The sequence below is a fragment of the Oncorhynchus mykiss genome, chromosome 28, assembly GCF_013265735.2.
Source record: "Oncorhynchus mykiss isolate Arlee chromosome 28, USDA_OmykA_1.1, whole genome shotgun sequence".
Classification (NCBI taxonomy): Eukaryota; Metazoa; Chordata; class Actinopteri; order Salmoniformes; family Salmonidae; genus Oncorhynchus; species Oncorhynchus mykiss.
The window spans coordinates 17,534,881-17,554,230 of NC_048592.1; the positions used below are offsets into that span (position 1 = coordinate 17,534,881).

The following is a 19,350-nucleotide window of genomic DNA, read 5'->3' on the forward strand; positions in this document are numbered from 1 at the left end:
GTAGATATCTCAGATAGGAGGGAGTGAGGCCTAAGAGGGTTTTAAAAATAAGCATCAACCAGTGGGTCTTGCAACGGTATACAGAGAGGACCAGTTTACAGAGGAGTATAGAGTGCAGTGATGTGTCCTATAAGGAACATTGGTGGCAAATCTGATGGCAGAATGGTAAAGAACATCTAGCTGTTCGAGAGCACCCTTATCTGCTGATCTATAAATGATGTCTCCCTAATCTTGCATGGGTAGGATGGTCATCTGAATCAGGGTTAGTTTGGTAGCTGGGGTAAAAAAGGAGTGATTACAATAGAGGAAACCAAGTCTAGATTTAACTTTAGCCTGCAGCTTTGATATGTGGAAAGCTTTGATATAAAGACAGTGTACTGTCTAGCCATACTCCCAAGTACTTGTATGAGGTGACTACCTCAAGCTCTAAACCCTCAGAGGTAGTAATCACACCTGTGGGGAGAGAGGCATTCTTCTTAACAAACCACATGACCTTTGTTTTGGAGGTGTTCAGAACAAGGTTAAGGGTAGAGAAAGCTTGTTGGACACTAAGAAAGCTTTGTTGTAGAGCTTTTAACACACAATCCGGGGAGGGGCCAGCTGAGTATGAGATCTGCATATAAATGAATGAGAGAGCTTCCTACTGCCTGAGCCATGTTGTTGATGTAAATTGAAAAGAGCGTGCAGCCTAGGATTGAGCCTTGGGGCACTCCCTTGGTGACAGGCTGTAACGGTTGTCATAGGTGGAAGAAGGCGAAGAGGACCAAGGTGCAGAGCAATACGTGTTCATGGTAGATTTAATAAAGAAACTGAACACTAGAACAAAAAAACAACAACTGTGGGAGCAGAAAACAACAACAACAACAAAGAAATCAACTCTGGGAGCAATTATTAGGAAATGGAAGACATACACGAGCACTGATAATCTCCCTCGATCTGGGGCTCCACGCAAGATCTCACCCCGTGGGGTCAAAATGATCACAAGAACGGTGAGCAAAAATCCCAGAACCACACGTGGGGACCTAGTGAATGACCTGCAGAGAGCTGGGACCAAAAAAACCAAGCCTACCATCAGTAACACACTACGCCGCCAGGGACTCAAATCCTGCAGTGCCAGACGTGTCCCCCTGCTTAAGCCAGTACATGTCCAGGCCCGTCTGAAGTTTGCTAGAGAGCATTTGGATGATCCACAAGAAGATTGGGAGAATGTCATATGGTCAAATGAAACCAAAATAGACCTTTTTGGTAAAAACTCAACTCGTCGTGTTTGGAGGACAAAGAATGCTGAGTTGCATCCAAAGAACACCATACCTACTGTGAAGCATGGGGGTGGAAACATCATGCTTTGAGGCTGTTTTTCTGCAAAGGGACCAGGACGACTGATCCGTGTAAAGGAAAGAATGGATGGGGCCATGTATCGTGAGATTTTGAGTGAAAACCTCCTTCCATCAGCAAGGGCATTGAAGATGAAACGTGGCTGGGTCTTTCAGCATGACAATGATCCCAAAAACACCGCCCGGGCAACGAAGGAGTGGCTTCGTAAGAAGCATTTCAAGGTCCTGGAGTGGCCTAGCCATTCTCCAGATCTCAACCCCATAGAAAATCTTTAGAGGGAGTTGAAAGTCTGTGTTGCCCAGCAACAGCCCCAAAACATCACTGTTCTAGAGGAGATCTGCATGGAGGAATGGGCCAAAATACCAGCAACAGTGTGTGAAAACCTTGTGAAGACTTACAGAAAACGTTTGACCTCTGTCATTGCCAACAAAGGGTATATAACAAAGTATTGAGAAACTTTTGTTATTGACCAAATACTTATTTTCCACCATAATTTGCAAATAAATTCATTAAAAATCCTACAATGTGATTTTCTGGATTTTTTCTCCTAATTTTGTCTGTCATAGTTGAAGTGTACCTATGATGAAAATTACAGGAATCTCTCATCTTTTTAAGTGGGAGAACTTGCACAATTGGTGGCTGACTAAATACTTTTTTGCCCCACTGTAAGTATGGTTCTCAATCAGAGACAACGACAGACAGCTGTCCCTGATTGAGAACCATACCCGGCCAAAAACAAAGAAATACAAAAACATAGAAAGAATAACATAGAACGCCCACCCTAGTCACACCCTGGCCTAACCAAAATAGAGAATAAAAAGCCTCTCTATGGCCAGTTCGTGACACAGGCAGTGACTGAGACAATAGAATTTCTGACTTTATACACTGCATTCTTTGAGAGAGGTAGTTAGCAAACCAGGCCAAATACCCCTCAGGGACACCAATATTCCTTAACCGGCCCACAAGAATGGAATGGTCTACCGTATCGATAAAAATAGCAGCACAACATTGCTTAGAATCAAGGGCAATGGTGACATCATTGAGGACCTTTAAGGTAGCAGTAACACATTATTTGAGCGGAAACTTGAGCGGAAACCAGATTGCATACCAGAGAGAATACTATAGACACCAAGGACCCAGTCAGTTGATCATTGACACGTTTTTCCAACACTTTTGATAAACAGGGCAAATAGAAATAGGCCTATAACAGTTAGGATCAGCTTTACCTCCCCCTTTAAATAAAGGACAAACCGTGGCTGCCTTCCAAGCAATGGGAACCTCCCCAGAGAGGAGAGACAGGTTTGAAAGGTCAGAGATAGGCTTGGCGATGATAGGTGCAGCAACCTTAAAGAAGAAAGACTCTAAACCATCTGACCCAGATGTTTTTTGGGGTCAAGTTTCTAGATCTCCTCTAGTACCTAGAACTCAGTGACTGCCTGCAGGGAGAAACTTTGTATCGGGGCTGGGGGAAAAGAGTGAGAAGCTTCGGGGATAGTCGCATTAGAATGGGTGGGAGATGAGGAAATGTTGGACGGGCAAGGAGGCATGGCTGAGTCAAATAGGAATCCTGACTTAATGAAGTGGTGATTAAAGAGCTCAGCCATGTGCTTCTTGTCAGTAACAACCACATCATCAACTTTAAGGGACATGGGCAGCTGTGAGGAGGAGGGTTTATTCTCCAGGTCTTTAACCGTTTTCCACAACTTCTTGGGGTTAGACCCACAGAGAGAGAACTGCTCCTTAAAGTAACTAACTTTGGCCTTCCAGATAGCCTGAGTGCACATATTTCTCGTTTGCCTGAACGAGATCCAGTCAGCCTGAGTATACGTGTGCCGAGCCTTTCGCCAAATGCAATTCTTGAGGTAGTGTAACTCTGCAAGATCACGGTCGAACCAGGGGCTGAACCTGTTTTTAATTCTCAGTTTCTTTATGGGGGCGTGTTTGTTCACAATACCACTGAAAATATCAAAAAGAAGGTCCAAGCGTCTTCGACAGAGAGGATCAAGCTGATTCTATACCATTTTACAGAGGCCAGTTCATGAAGGAAGGCTGTGGTTCCTGAGTTAATTAAGCAATTAACATTCAATCATGTTTAGGGTCATGTATCAAAATGCTGGGCAGGCCATTACTTTGGCCATTATTGTGGCTAGCATGGATAAACCCCCATAGAATGACAAGGCTCCCATTCACAGGGCACAAGTGGTCACTGAATGGTTTGATGAGCATGACAATTACGTAAACCATATGCCATGGCTGTCTCAGTCACCAGATCTAAACCCAAATGAACACTTATGGGATATTCTGGAGCGGAGCCTGAGACAGCGTTTTCCACCACCATCAACAAAACACCAAATGATAGAACTTCTAATGGAAGAATGGTGTTGCATCCCTCCAAGAGAGTTCCAAACACTTGTAGAATCTATGCCAAGGTGTTGAAGCTGTTCTGGCTCGTGTTGGCCCGACATCCTGTTAAGACACTTAATTTTGGTGTTTCCTTTATTTTGGCAGTTACCTGTGTATCGTCAAATCAAATGTTATTTGTCCCATGCGCCGAATACAACAGGTGTAGTACAAGCCCTTAACCAATAGTGCAGTTTAAAGAAAAAATACCAACCCCCCAAAAATACCCCCAAAAAATAAAATAAATAAAAGTGACAAATAATTAAATAGCAGCAGTAAAATAAAAAAGTGAGGCTATATACAGGGGGTACCGATACAGCGTCAATGTGTGGGGGCACCAGTTAGTCGAGGTAATTGACGTAATATGTACATGTAGGTAGAGTTATTAAAGTGACTATGCATAGATAATAAACAGAGAGTAGCAGCAGTGTAAAATAGGGTGGGGGGTGCAAATAGTCTGGGTAGCCATTTGATTAGTTGCTCAGGATTCTTATGGCTTGGGAGTAGAAGCTGTTTAGAAGCCTTTTGGGCCTTGACTTGGCGCGCCGGTACTGCTTGCCATGTGGTAGCAGAGAGAACAGTCTATGACTAGGGTGGCTGGAGTCTTTGACCATTTTTAGGGCCTTCCTCTGACACGGCCTGGTATAGATGTCCTGCATGGCAGGAAGCTTGGCCCCAGTGATGTACTGGGCCGTACGCACTACCCTCTGTAGTGCCTTGCGGTCGGAGGCCGAGCAGTTGCCATACCAGGCAGTGACGCAACCAGTCAGGATGCTCTCGATGGTGCACCTATAGAACCTTTTGGGGGATCTGAGGACCCATGCCAAATCTTTTCAGTCTCCTGAAGGGGAATAGGTTTTGTCGTGCCCTCTTCACGACTGTCTTGGTGTGCTTGGACCATGTTAGTTAGTTGGTGATGTGGACAACCTGCTCAATCTTGAGAATGGGGGCATACTCGGTCCTCATTTTCCTGTAGTCCACAATCATCTCCTATGTCTTGATCACGCTGAGGGAGAGGTTGTTGTCCTGGCACCACACGGCCAGGTCTCTGACCTCCTCCCTTTTGGCTGTCTCGTCATTGTCAGTGATAAGGCCTACCACTTTTGTGTCATCTGCAAACTTAATGATGGTTGGAGTCGTGCCTTGTGCCGTGCCGTGCCTTGAGAGCTTTGTGTGGAGTAAAGGTGATCTAGAGTGTTTTTCACTCTGGTTGCACATTTAACATGCTGGTAGAGATTAGGTAGAACGGATTTGAGTTTCCCTGCATTAAAGTCCCCGGCCACTAGGAGCGGCACCTCTGGGTGAGCATTTTCCTGTTTGCTTATGGCGGTATACAGCTCATTGAGTGCAGTCTTAGTGCCCGCATCAGTTTGTGTTGGTATGTAGACAGCTCCGAAAAATACAGTTGAAAAATCTCTTGGTAAATAGTGTGGTCTACAGCTTATCATGAGATACTCCACCTCAGGCGAGCAAAACCTTGAGACTTCCTTCGATTTTATGCACCAGCTGTTGTTCACAAATATACATAGACCGCCACCCCTTGTCTTAGCAGAGGCTGCTGTTTTATCCTGCCGAAAAAGCTTTAAACCCACCAGCTTTTTGTTATTCATGTCGTCATTCAGGCACGACTTGGTGAAACATAAGATATTACAGTTTTTAATGTCCCGTTGGAAGGATATTGTCATAATGCAAAACATGTTTTTCAGTATGTCATTGTCCTCAGCAGGCATCTCTACAGTAGCAGTGTACAGTAGTTATTTTCTTACCATTAAATATTCTCTCTATGCCTTGGTAGCTATGCCAAAAAAATGGTCTAAGTTATTTTGTTATTTCCACCCCAACTTAATGTGGATTTCTGACTGATCGACAGATAGCTCACCTCTTTTTTTTTTTGTCACTTTATATAACCAGGCTATCATTTGCTTCTGTGTGTAATATCGATGCTATCCAAGGACTCAGACATTGTCCCTTGTTCCTGGTCCTGTGCAGCTGACGCTAGGGGATTTTCTGGGTAATGAGTGTGTGTCTGAAAAGTCCTCAGTCATCTGTTTCCCAGCAGGCAGCAGGTTGATGGATGACACCAGAGACGCTACACACACCGAGCGACCTTGTCGCCGCAGACTCAAGGTTGCCTTCTTGTCACCTATTGTGTCTGGATTGGACAGGATAGTATAGGGCTGCGTCTGTTTAGGTAAACAGAACTAGATAGATACAGGCAGGATTTCCTGCTTGATCAATAAACAAATGTAGCACACTATTCAATGAGAGATTCTCCCCTATAGGCTTTGCTATGTTTTCTGTTTTTCTGTATTTCTACACTTACCCTACTCTGACTCTTTTTTTTCTCTCTGCCCCCCTTCTTTTAGTAAGAGTTTTGTCTTAGATGAATTCGCTTTGGGGGTAAACAGCCAGATCCTCCATAGAGAAGACACTGTAAGAGCTGAGAGGTGTAGTGTGTCTGAGTGTGTCTGCAGTGTACTAAGCAGTATGTTTATGGTGTGGTTGTGTAGACCCACAGCATTGGGACACGCTTGGTTTAGCGGCTGCTGCTCTGAAGCCACAATATATAGGCACTTTAATTAATGTCTAACCCTTAACCCACATTCCTCCTCCTCTTCTCATCCCTCCTCCCCTTATCCCGCCTTCTCTCATCCCTCCTTTTCTGTGGTCTAATGAGGAGAGGAGAACTCCCAAGCTGGCCATAATTAGCCAGTGAGCCAAACAACAGAGATAACTTGCCTAATAATTTATCTGTTTTGGCAAAGGCCTTGCTGCCTGGTGGTGTTTTAATCAACTGTCTGTCTGAGAGGGTGGAGACTAGAGGCCAGCCAAGCATACAAGGCTATTCCTTATCTCCCACACACAAGGCAAGTGTAGGCAAATTATCCATTCACAATAACGAACAGGAGAAGCCCAGGATACCCAGGACTGGAGTGGAATTTTGAAGTTTCCTGTTCCCCTCTTGGGGAGAGTAGAGTTAAATTCAGTCTAGAGGGACATTCTCTAAGAGACAATGCTGAAGCTCTGTATCATGAGAAAAGCAAATCAGAGGTCAAGAAAAGACAGCCCTGCTGGTGGGAAAAGTCAATCTCAGGTCGTCAAGCTCATATTGTAGCATCAGGAGATGTGGCATGCTACAGGGGTAACCATGACACTGTGGCTACATGGTGCCGCCCATGCCTGTGGCAGCCAGTGATCCTCTCTTCCCCTCATTTTGTTTCTCTGCTTTTTCCCAGAGAGTGCTGCTGTGGGTCTCCAAGGGATTTGTTACGTGACACTGTGAATGTTGTCATAAATATAAAGCAAAAAAAGATTTACTGGGCCTGATAGAAGGTCGGATTTTTGTTTGATTCTTGGCACCCGTGTGTGTTGATCAACAAAGCACTCTAGGTGAACTTCAGCGCTGAAAGACTGTATGTAACATTGGACTGATTCCCCAGTCCCTCACCTCCTTAAGCTAGCAGATGGTCTTGGTGAAGGGCAAACTACTTGTCATGTTTTTGTTCTTGCATGGATAGGAGAATGATATTTCACTATCTGAGTGTAAGCTAAAGGCCCTTTCCCTGTCTCCTCTGACCTTGCAGTGAGAGAGAGAGAGAGAGAGAGAGAGAGAGAGAGAGAGAGAGAGAAACTGACCTCTAGTTGTTGTTTTTCAACAGTAGTCACATGTCTGTAATGGTGAGAAACTAACTGGTGTCTGGGAGCTGACCAAGATAATTAGAGCATGATGTACCACGCCACAGTCTCATGATGTCCACCTGACTGACCCATCAACTCCATTACCCATCAACCCCTGGCGCTCCCTGTCTCAGGTTATTACACAAAGTACCATTCTGGGGTTTTCTAAACGGAGTGTCTAGTCAGTTGTTGCATTTGAATTATCCATTGTTCGGAACCCCACATGTTATATCATTTATTGCTGCTATAGATGCACATTTCCTTTTTGCAATTTTGTCTAGCTAGCCATAATATTATCATGCCATGGTCAGGAAGGTATCATGCAACGGCTAGTAGTGGCAACCGGTGGCAACCAGTCTGTGTTGTCGCAGCAAACAGTTTTTCCTGTGGTGGGAAAAGAGGAGCTATACTACATTCCTCACAGTAGGAGGTGCGACTGAGGCACCCGTACACTAAATCACACCTGTGCTGAGAAGGATGGAAGGGTGTGTGTGTTGGTGGGTGGAGGGTATAAAACGGCAGCAGTTTTACGGGCGCTGGTCTGTGCATATTAGTAAACAACAGCTGGTGCACGAAATCATAGGAAGTCTCTAGGTTTTGCTCGCCTGAAGTAGAGTATATTAGGATAAACTGCAGACCACACTATTTGCCAAGAGAGTTTTCATACTTTTTGTGTCTGTTTATTTACCACCACAGACGGATGCTGGCACTAAGTCATCTGTATAAGGAAATAGGCAAACAGGAAACCGCTCACCCAGAGGTGGCGCTCCTAGTGGCCGGAGACTTTAATGCAGGGAAACTTAAATCAGTTCTACCAAATTTCTATCAACATGTTTAATGTGTAACCAGAGGGGAAACAATTCTAGATCACCTTTACTCCACACACAGAGACACGTACAAAGCTCTCCCTAGCCCTCCATTTGGTAAATCTGACCACAATTCCATCCTCCTGATTCCTGCTTACAATCAAAAATTAAAGCAGGAAGCACCAGTGACTCGGTCTATAAAAAAGTGGTCAGATGAAGCAGATGCTAAAATACAGGACTGTTTTGCTATCACAGACTGGAATATGTTCTGGGATTCTTCCCCTGGCACTGAGGAGTACACCACATCAGTCACTGGCTTTATCAATAAGTGCACCGAGGATGTCGTCCCCACAGTGACCGTAAGTACATACCCCAACCAGAAATCATGGATTACAGGCAACATTCGCACTGAACTAAAGGGTAGAGCTGCCACTTTCAAGGTGCGGGACTCTAACCCAGAAGCTTATAACAAATCCCACTATGCCCTCCGACGAACCATCAAACAGGCACAGCGACAATACAGGGCTAAGATTGAATCGTACTACACAGACTCCGACGTTTGTCTTATGTGGCAGGGCTTGCAAACTATTACAGACTACAAGGGAAGCACAGCCACGAGCTGCCCAGTGACATGAGCCTACCAGACGAGCTAAATCAGAGGGAGTTACCTCAATCACCCCGACTGACCGGTGCCTCGCTACTGTTATAGTCTCGCTACTGTTATAGTCTCGCTACTGTTATAGCCTCGCTACTGTTATAGTCTCGCTACTGTTATAGTCTCGCTACTGTTATAGCCTCGCTACTGTTATAGCCTCGCTACTGTTAAAGTCTCGCTACTGTTGTAGTCTCGCTACTGTTATAGTCTCTCTACTGTTATAGTCTCGCTACTGTTATAGTCTCGCTACTGTTATAGCCTCGCTACTGTTATAGTCTCGCTACTGTTATAGCCTCGCTACTGTTATAGTCTCGCTACTGTTGTAGTCTCGCTACTGTTATAGTCTCGCTACTGGTATAGCCTCGCTACTGTTATAGTCTCGCTACTGTTATAGTCTCGCTACTGTTGTAGTCTCGCTACTGTTATAGTCTCGCTACTGTCGTAGTCTCGCTACTGTTATAGTCTCGCTACTGTTTTAGTCTCGCTACTGTTATAGTCTCGCTACTGTTATAGTCTCGCTACTGTTATAGTCTCGCTACTGTTATAGCCTCGCTACTGTTGTAGTCTCGCTACTGTTATAGCCTAGCTACTGTTATAGCCTCGCTACTGTTATAGTCTCGCTACTGTTATAGCCTCGCTACTGTAATAGTCTCGCTACTGTTATAGCCTCGCTACTGTTATAGTCTCGCTACTGTTGTAGTCTCGCTACTGTTATAGCCTCGCTACTGTTATAGTCTCGCTACTGTTATAGTCTCGCTACTGTTATAGTCTCGCTACTGTTGTAGTCTCGTTACTGTTATAGTCTCGCTACTGTTATAGTCTCGCTACTGTTTTAGTCTCGCTACTGTTATAGCCTCGCTACTGTAATAGTTTTGCTACTGTTATAGCCTCGCTACTGTTATAGTCTCGCTACTGTTGTAGTCTCGCTACTGTTATAGCCTCGCTACTGTTATAGCCTCGCTACTGTTATAGTCTCGCTACTGTTATAGTCTCGCTACTGTTATAGTCTCGCTACTGTTATAGTCTCGCTACTGTTTTAGTCTCGCTACTGTTATAGTCTCGCTACTGTAATAGTCTCGCTACTGTTATAGTCTCGCTACTGTTATAGTCTCGCTACTGTTATAGTCTCGCTACTGTTTTAGTCTCGCCACTGTTATTTTCTCGCTACTGTTTTAGTCTCGCTACTGTTTTAGTCTCGCTACTGTTATAGTCTCGCTACTGTTTTAGTCTCGCTACTGTTATAGTCTCGCTACTGTTATAGTCTCGCTACTGTTATAGCCTCGCTACTGTTACAGTCTCGCTACTGTTATAGTCTCGCTACTGTAATAGTCTCGCTACTGTTATAGCCTCGCTACTGTTATAGCCTCGCTACTGTTATAGCCTCGCTACTGTTGTAGTCTCGCTACTGTTGTAGTCTCACTACTGTTATAGTCTCGCTACTGTTATAGTCTCGCTACTGTTATAGTCTCGCTACTGTTATAGTCTCGCTACTATTATAGCCTCGCTACTGTTATAGTCTCGCTACTGTTGTAGTCTCGCTACTGTTTTAGTCTCGCTACTGTTATAGTCTCGCTACTGTTGTAGTCTCGCTACTGTTATAGTCTCGCTACTGTTATAGTCTCGCTACTGTTATAGTCTCGCTACTGTTTTAGTCTCGCTACTGTTATAGTCTCGCTACCGTTATAGTCTCGCTACTGCTATAGTCTCGCTACTGTTATAGCCTCGCTACTGTTATAGTCTCGCTACTGTTATAGTCTCGCTACTGTTATAGTCTCGCTACTGTTATAGTCTCGCTACTGTTATAGTCTCGCTACTGTTATAGCCTCGCTACTATTATAGCCTCGCTACTGTTATAGTCTCGCTACTGTTATAGCCTCGCTACTGTTATAGTCTCGCTACTGTTATAGCCTCGCTACTGTTGTAGTCTCGCTACTGTTGTAGTCTCGCTACTGTTATAGTCTCGCTACTGTTATAGTCTCGCTACTGTTGTAGTCTCGCTACTGTTATAGTCTCACAACTGTTATAGTCTCGCTACTGTTATAGCCTCGCTACTGTTATAGTCTCGCTACTGTTATAGTCTCACTACTGTTATAGTCTCTCTACTGTTATAGCCTCGCTACTGTTATAGTCTCGCTACTGTTATAGCCTCGCTACTGTTACAGTCTCGCTACTGTTATAGCCTCTCTACTGTTATAGTCTCGCTACTGTTACGCTACTGTTATAGTCTCGCTACTGTTATATTCTCGCTACTGTTATAGCCTCGCTACTGTTATAGTCTCGCTACTGTTATAGTCTCGCTACTGTTATAGTCTCGCTACTGTTGTAGTCTCGCTACTGTTATAGTCTCGCTACTGTTATAGTCTCGCTACTGTTGTAGCCTCGCTACTGTTGTAGTCTCGCTACTGTTATAGCCTCGCTACTGTTATAGTCTCGCTACTGTTATAGTCTCGCTACTGTTATAGCCTCGCTACTGTAATAGTCTCGCTACTGTTATAGCCTCGCTACTGTTATAGTCTCGCTACTGTTGTAGTCTCGCTACTGTTATAGCCTCGCTACTGTTATAGTCTCGCTACTGTTATAGTCTCGCTACTGTTATAGTCTCGCTACTGTCATAGTCTCGCTACTGTCATAGTCTCGCTACTGTCTTAGTCTCGCTACTGTTATAGTCTCGCTACTGTTATAGCCTCGCTACTGTTGTAGTCTCGCTACTGTTATAGCCTCGCTACTGTTATTGCCTCGCTACTGTTATAGTCACGCTACTGTTATAGCCTCGCTACTGTAATAGTCTCGCTACTGTTATAGCCTCGCTACTGTTATAGTCTCGCTACTGTTATAGTCTCGCTACTGTTATAGTCTCGCTACTGTTGTAGTCTCGCTACTGTTATAGCCTCGCTACTGTTATAGTCTCGCTACTGTTATAGTCTCGCTACTGTTGTAGTCTCGCTACTGTTGTAGTCTCGCTACTGTTGTAGTCTCGCTACTGTTATAGTCTCGCTACTGTTATAGTCTCGCTACTGTTGTAGTCTCGCTACTGTTGTAGTCTCGCTACTGTTATAGTCTCGCTACTGTTATAGTCTCGCTACTGTTGTAGTCTCGCTACTGTTATAGTCTCACTACTGTTATAGTCTCGCTACTGTTATAGCCTCGCTACTGTTATAGTCTCGCTACTGTTATAGTCTCGCTACTGTTATAGTCTCTCTACTGTTATAGCCTCGCTACTGTTATAGTCTCGCTACTGTTATAGCCTCGCTACTGTTACAGTCTCGCTACTGTTATAGCCTCTCTACTGTTATAGTCTCGCTACTGTTACGCTACTGTTATAGCCTCGCTACTGTTATATTCTCGCTACTGTTATAGCCTCGCTACTGTTATAGTCTCGCTACTGTTATAGTCTCGCTACTGTTATAGTCTCGCTACTGTTGTAGTCTCGCTACTGTTATAGTCTCGCTACTGTTATAGTCTCGCTACTGTTATAGTCTCGCTACTGTTGTAGCCTCGCTACTGTTGTAGTCTCGCTACTGTTATAGCCTCGCTACTGTTATAGTCTCGCTACTGTTATAGTCTCGCTACTGTTATAGCCTCGCTACTGTAATAGTCTTGCTACTTTTATAGCCTCGCTACTGTTATAGTCTCGCTACTGTTGTAGTCTCGCTACTGTTATAGCCTCGCTACTGTTATAGTCTCGCTACTGTTATAGTCTCGCTACTGTTATAGTCTCGCTACTCTCATAGTCTCGCTACTGTCATAGTCTCGCTACTGTCTTAGTCTCGCTACTGTTATAGTCTCGCTACTGTTATAGCCTCGCTACTGTTGTAGTCTCGCTACTGTTATAGTCTCGCTACTGTTATAGCCTCGCTACTGTAATAGTCTCGCTACTGTTATAGCCTCGCTACTGTTATAGTCTCGCTACTGTTATAGTCTCGCTACTGTTATAGTCTCGCTACTGTTGTAGTCTCGCTACTGTTATAGCCTCGCTACTGTTATAGCCTCGCTACTGTTATAGTCTCGCTACTGTTATAGTCTCGCTACTGTTGTAGTCTCGCTACTGTTGTAGTCTCGCTACTGTTGTAGTCTCGCTACTGTTATAGTCTCGCTACTGTTTTAGTCTCGCTACTGTTTTAGTCTCGCTACTGTTATAGTCTCGCTACTGTTATAGTCTCGCTACTGTTATAGTCTCGCTACTGTTATAGTCTCGCTACTGTTTTAGTCTCGCTACTGTTACAGTCTCGCTACTGTTATAGTCTCGCTACTGTTATAGCCTCGCTACTGTTATAGTCTCGCTACTGTAATAGTCTCGCTACTGTTATAGTCTCGCTACTGTTATAGTCTCGCTACTGTTATAGCCTCGCTACTGTTGTAGTCTCGCTACTGTTATAGCCTCGCTACTGTTATAGCCTCGCTACTGTTATAGTCTCGCTACTGTTATAGCCTCGCTACTGTAATAGTCTCGCTACTGTTATAGCCTCGCTACTGTTATAGTCTCGCTACTGTTATAGTCTCGCTACTGTTGTAGTCTCGCTACTGTTATAGCCTCGCTACTGTTATAGTCTCGCTACTGTTATAGTCTCGCTACTGTTGTAGTCTCGCTACTGTTGTAGTCTCGCTACTGTTATAGTCTCGCTACTGTTATAGTCTCGCTACTGTTTTAGTCTCGCTACTGTTATAGCCTCGCTACTGTAATAGTCTCGCTACTGTTATAGCCTCGCTACTGTTATAGTCTCGCTACTGTTGTAGTCTCGCTACTGTTATAGCCTTGCTACTGTTATAGCCTCGCTACTGTTATAGTCCCGCTACTGTTATAGTCTCGCTACTGTTGTAGTCTCGCTACTGTTGTAGTCTCGCTACTGTTATAGTCTCGCTACTGTTATAGTCTCGCTACTGTTTTAGTCTCGCTACTGTTTTAGTCTCGCTACTGTTATAGTCTCGCTACTGTTATAGTCTCGCTACTGTTATAGTCTCGCTACTGTTATAGTCTCGCTACTGTTTTAGTCTCGCTACTGTTATAGTCTCGCTACTGTTTTAGTCTCGCTACTTTTATAGTCTCGCTACTGTTATAGTCTCGCTACTGTTATAGTCTCGCTACTGTAATAGTCTCGCTACTGTTATAGCCTCGCTACTGTTATAGCCTCGCTACTGTTATAGCCTCGCTACTGTTATAGCCTCGCTACTGTTGTAGTCTCGCTACTGTTGTAGTCTCGCTACTGTTATAGTCTCGCTACTGTTATAGTCTCGCTACTGTTATAGTCTCGCTACTGTTATAGCCTCGCTACTGTTATTTTTCTCTTTTTTACTGTTGTTTTTATTTCTTTACTCTTGTTCACCTAATCTCTTGTTCACCTAATCTCTTGTTCAACCTCAAATTTGCGCTGTTAGAGCCTGTAAGTAAGCATTTCACTGTAAGGTCTACTACACCTGTTGTGTTCGGAGCACTTGACAAATAAACTTTGATTTGATTTGATCAATGAGGGTAGGGGCCTTTTCAATTAGCTCCTTTTTCATTTTGTGCTAATTTCAGCAACAACAAATAAACAAACAATGGCAACAATAGGAGAAATGTCTGTTGGTTTAGTGAATAGTGTCTGACTAGGAACGGTTGTGTGTTTTGATAACAGAGCACCTAAGGGGAAGAAACTGCTGATCTGATCCTGACTCTCAATGGCCCCTGGCCTCAGGAATGTGACAGGAAAGGAAAGGGGGAGAGAAGAGGGAGTCAGGAAATACTTTTGTCTTCCGTAGCCATTTGAAATAGACTGCCTTTTTTAGTCATCCTGTGAGGCTTGGTTTGCTGGAAATATTCTCTTACACTCTCTAACAGTGTGACACTATTCATAGAAGATGGCCCAGTTTATCTTTCTATTTGATCAAGGGCAATTTTGAAACAAACATATATTTGTCTTGCTCTACATATAGTAAATAACATAATGTGTGTAGGTAAATGGAGCCTTGATCGAATCAAGACAGACTGAAAAGAATTTAGCCCTCAGGGGACTAATAATGTAGAATTGAATTGAAGTTAACAATTGAATTCACCCATAATCAGGTTATCTGCCATGCTACAGTAGTGCTCCACTATTGAGGTGATGGGTGTGTGTTTTGTACCTATAATCCACTGTATCTCAAATGAATTGTTTATATGATTATCAATGTTAAAGCAGTCTAGGGTTAGTGCTACTGCTGTAACGACAATGTATTACCGGTCTAGGTTTAGGGACTTAATATAGGGCAGGGGCATAAACAACATGGCCCCCCTTCAGCTCTGAAGAAACCACTACAATATCATGAGTACTGCACCCCCCAACCCTCAGACCCCTCCTATATCCAATGGTGCACTCCTTCTTGGGTTGACCAGTTTGATACAGGTTCATCATCACCAACCATTTATGGGGTCTTCAAGGGGGATCTCTATACTCTAACTTCCCATCTATCTGTTCTCACTATCAGGGCCTGAAGGCTTCTAAATGGACGTCTTGATTTCCTCATACAGCACATGGGCCATAAATACATTAAGCCAGGGTGAATATCCTACTGTACACGATACGGACATATGGGATCGTTTATTTTAACAGGCTGTATTCATTGAGATTATGAAGAAGCAGTTGCACCAGTAACAGGCTGTTGTAGGACCATGAAGCATCTACGGAGCATCACAGCTGTTATGCAGTGTTTTCCATTAATGACTGACCATGTACAGTATACTGTGGCTTGCATCAAGGCATCAATAGGTCGCAGTGTATGTTTTCATGTGGAGTGTTTGTCTTGGGTTGTGTCCATGAGTACTCTAGGGTGTGTGTGTGTGTGTGTGTGTGTGTGTGTGTGTGTGTGTGTGTGTGTGTGTGTGTGTGTGTGTGTGTGTGTGTGTGTGTGTGTGTGTGTGTGTGTGTGTGTGTGTCCGTTCATTCGTGTGTGTGTTGTGTTTATGAGGGGCCCTCAGAGTTTTGCCGGGGGTGAGCATGAGGGGTGTTACGGGTGTGAGGGGAGCTGGTTTGAAATGGATCTGGCTTCCTGCATGTAATAACACTGGAGTTGGATGGCATCCAAGGGGGGTTGAGATATGCAGGCCCTTCCAAAGGAGACCCCCCAGCTAGCTTTGAACACAAGAATACACACCCACACACACACACACACACACACACACACACACACACACACACACACACACACACACACACACACACACACACACACACACACACACACACACACACACACACACACACACTGCTTGTATTAACTCTGTCTCTCTCTCTGTCTCTCTCTCTCTCAGGAGGCCTTTGTTGAGCTCTATGACAGACAGAGGGACTCGGTGTTCTGTTCGTGGCCGTCCATCAAGACCGTCTTCGGCCTGGCTGCACTGGGGGCCGCAAGCCTTACAATCGGAGCATACCTTACACAGAAGTGAAGGAGTTCTCCTTTTCTCTCCCTCTCTTTTTGTCCTCCCTCCCTCTTGCTACTTTCTCTTTTCAAAGGCAACTCTGCCCCCTCCGAGACGATCCCGAATCCCCAACCTGCATGTCTTCAAAGCCTCTCTCTCTCTCTTTCTCTCCCTGTTCTCGAAAAAACAGCCCTCTTTCTTAACCCTCACTTCATAAAACAAAGGCCCAAATCAAACAACAGCAGGAAACAGAGTCACTGCCCAGACAGAAGAAAACATGTCATGAAACAGTCACTGCCCACACAGAAGAAAACATGTCATGAAACAGAGTCACTGCCCACAGAGAAGAAAACATGTCATGAAACAGAGTCACTGCCCACACAGAAGAAAACATGTCATGAAACAGAGTCACTGCCCAGACAGAAGAAAACATGTCATGAAACAGTCACTGCCCACACAGAAGAAAACATGTCATGAAACAGTCACTGCCCACAGAGAAGAAAACATGTCATGAAACAGTCACTGCCCACAGAGAAGAAAACATGTCATGAAACAGTCACTGCCCACAGAGAAGAAAACATGTCATGAAACAGTCACTGCCCACAGAGAAGAAAACATGTCATGAAACAGTCACTGCCCACAGAGAAGAAAACATGTAATGAAACAGAGTCACTGCCCACAGAGAAGAAAACATGTCATGAAACAGAGTCACTGCCCACAGAGAAGAAAACATGTAATGAAACAGAGTCACTGCCCACAGAGAAGAAAACATGTCATGAAACAGTCACTGCCCACAGAGAAGAAAACATGTCATGAAACAGTCACTGCCCACAGAGAAGAAAACATGTAATAAAACAGTCACTGCCCACAGAGAAGAAAACATGTCATGAAACAGAGTCACTGCCCACAGAGAAGAAAACATGTCATGAAACAGAGTCACTGCCCACACAGAAGAAAACATGTCATGAAACAGTCACTGCCCACAGAGAAGAAAACATGTCATGAAACAGAGTCACTGCCCACAGAGAAGAAAACATGTAATGAAACAGAGTCACTGCCCACAGAGAAGAAAACATGTAATAAAACAGAGTCACTGCCCACAGAGAAGAAAACATGTCATGAAACAGTCACTGCCCTCAGAGAAGAAAACATGTCATGAAACAGAGTCACTGCCCACAGAGAAGAAAACATGTAATGAAACAGAGTCACTGCCCACAGAGAAGAAAACATGTAATGAAACAGAGTCACTGCCCACAGAGAAGAAAACATGTAATAAAACAGTCACTGCCCACAGAGAAGAAAACATGTAATGAAACAGAGTCACTGCCCACAGAGAAGAAAACATGTATTAAAACAGTCACTGCCCACAGAGAAGAAAACATGTATTAAAACAGTCACTGCCCACAGAGAAGAAAACATGTCATGAAACAGAGTCACTGCCCACAGAGAAGAAAACATGTAATAAAACAGTCACTGCCCACAGAGAAGAAAACATGTCATGAAACAGAGTCACTGCCCACAGAGAAGAAAACATGTCATGAAACAGAGTCACTGCCCACAGAGAAGAAAACATGTCATGAAACGGTCACTGCCCACAGAGAAGAAAACATGTCATGAAACAGAGTCATTGCCCACAGAGAAGAAAACATGTCATGAAACGGTCACTGCCCACAGAGAAGAAAACATGTCATGAAACAGAGTCACTGCCCACAGAGAAGAAAACATGTCATGAAACAGTCACTGCCCACAGAGAAGAAAACATGTCATGAAACAGAGTCATTGCCCACAGAGAAGAAAACATGTCATGAAACAGTCACTGCCCACAGAGAAGAAAACATGTCATGAAACAGAGTCACTGCCCACAGAGAAGAAAAAAATGTCATGAAACAGTCACTGCCCACAGAGAAGAAAACATGTCATGAAACAGAGTCACTGCCCACAGAGAAGAAAACATGTAATGAAACAGTCACTGCCCACAGAGAAGAAAACATGTAATGAAACAGAGTCACTGCCCACAGAGAAGAAAACATGTAATGAAACAGTCACTGCCCACAGAGAAGAAAACATGTCATGAAACAGTCACTGCCCACAGAGAAGAAAACATGTAATGAAACAGAGTCACTGCCCACAGAGAAGAAAACATGTCATGAAACAGAGTCACTGCCCACAGAGAAGAAAACATGTAATGAAACAGAGTCACTGCCCACAGAGAAGAAAACATGTAATGAAACAGAGTCACTGCCCACAGAGAAGAAAACATGTAATGAAACAGTCACTGCCCACAGAGAAGAAAACATGTCATGAAACAGTCACTGCCCACAGAGAAGAAAACATGTAATAAAACAGTCACTGCCCACAGAGAAGAAAACATGTCATGAAACAGAGTCACTGCCCACAGAGAAGAAAACATGTAATGAAACAGTCACTGCCCACAGAGAAGAAAACATGTCATGAAACAGAGTCACTGCCCACAGAGAAGAAAACATGTAATGAAACAGAGTCACTGCCCACACAGAAGAAAACACGTAATGAAACAGACACTGCCCACAGAGAAGAAAACATGTAATGAAACAGAGTCACTGCCCACAGAGAAGAAAACATGTAATGAAACAGAGTCACTGCCCACAGAGAAGAAAACATGTAATGAAACAGTCACTGCCCACAGAGAAGAAAACATGTCATGAAACAGTCACTGCCCACAGAGAAGAAAACATGTAATGAAACAGTCACTGCCCACAGAGAAGAAAACATGTAATGAAACAGAGTCACTGCCCACAGAGAAGAAAACATGTCATGAAACAGTCACTGCCCACAGAGAAGAAAACATGTAATGAAACAGTCACTGCCCACAGAGAAGAAAACATGTAATGAAACAGTCACTGCCCACAGAGAAGAAAACATGTAATGAAACAGTCACTGCCCACAGAGAAGAAAACATGTCATGAAACAGTCACTGCCCACAGAGAAGAAAACATGTAATGAAACAGTCACTGCCCACAGAGAAGAAAACATGTAATGAAACAGTCACTGCCCACAGAGAAGAAAACATGTCATGAAACAGTCACTGCCCACAGAGAAGAAAACATGTAATGAAAGCCGTGCCG

General features: G+C 44.0%; 1 protein-coding gene across 1 annotated transcript in view; it reads left to right on the forward strand.

The window, feature by feature from the left end:
• LOC110508652 (apoptosis regulator Bcl-2) overlaps positions 1-19,107 on the forward strand; it is a 56,207-nt gene extending 37,100 nt beyond the window's left edge. The window contains exon 2 of the mRNA XM_036966199.1: positions 16,139-19,107. Coding sequence (XP_036822094.1) covers positions 16,139-16,273 — 135 coding nt within the window. The 3' untranslated portion in view covers positions 16,274-19,107. The remainder of the gene's footprint in view (positions 1-16,138) is intronic.
• The last annotated feature ends 243 nt before the right edge of the window (positions 19,108-19,350 follow it).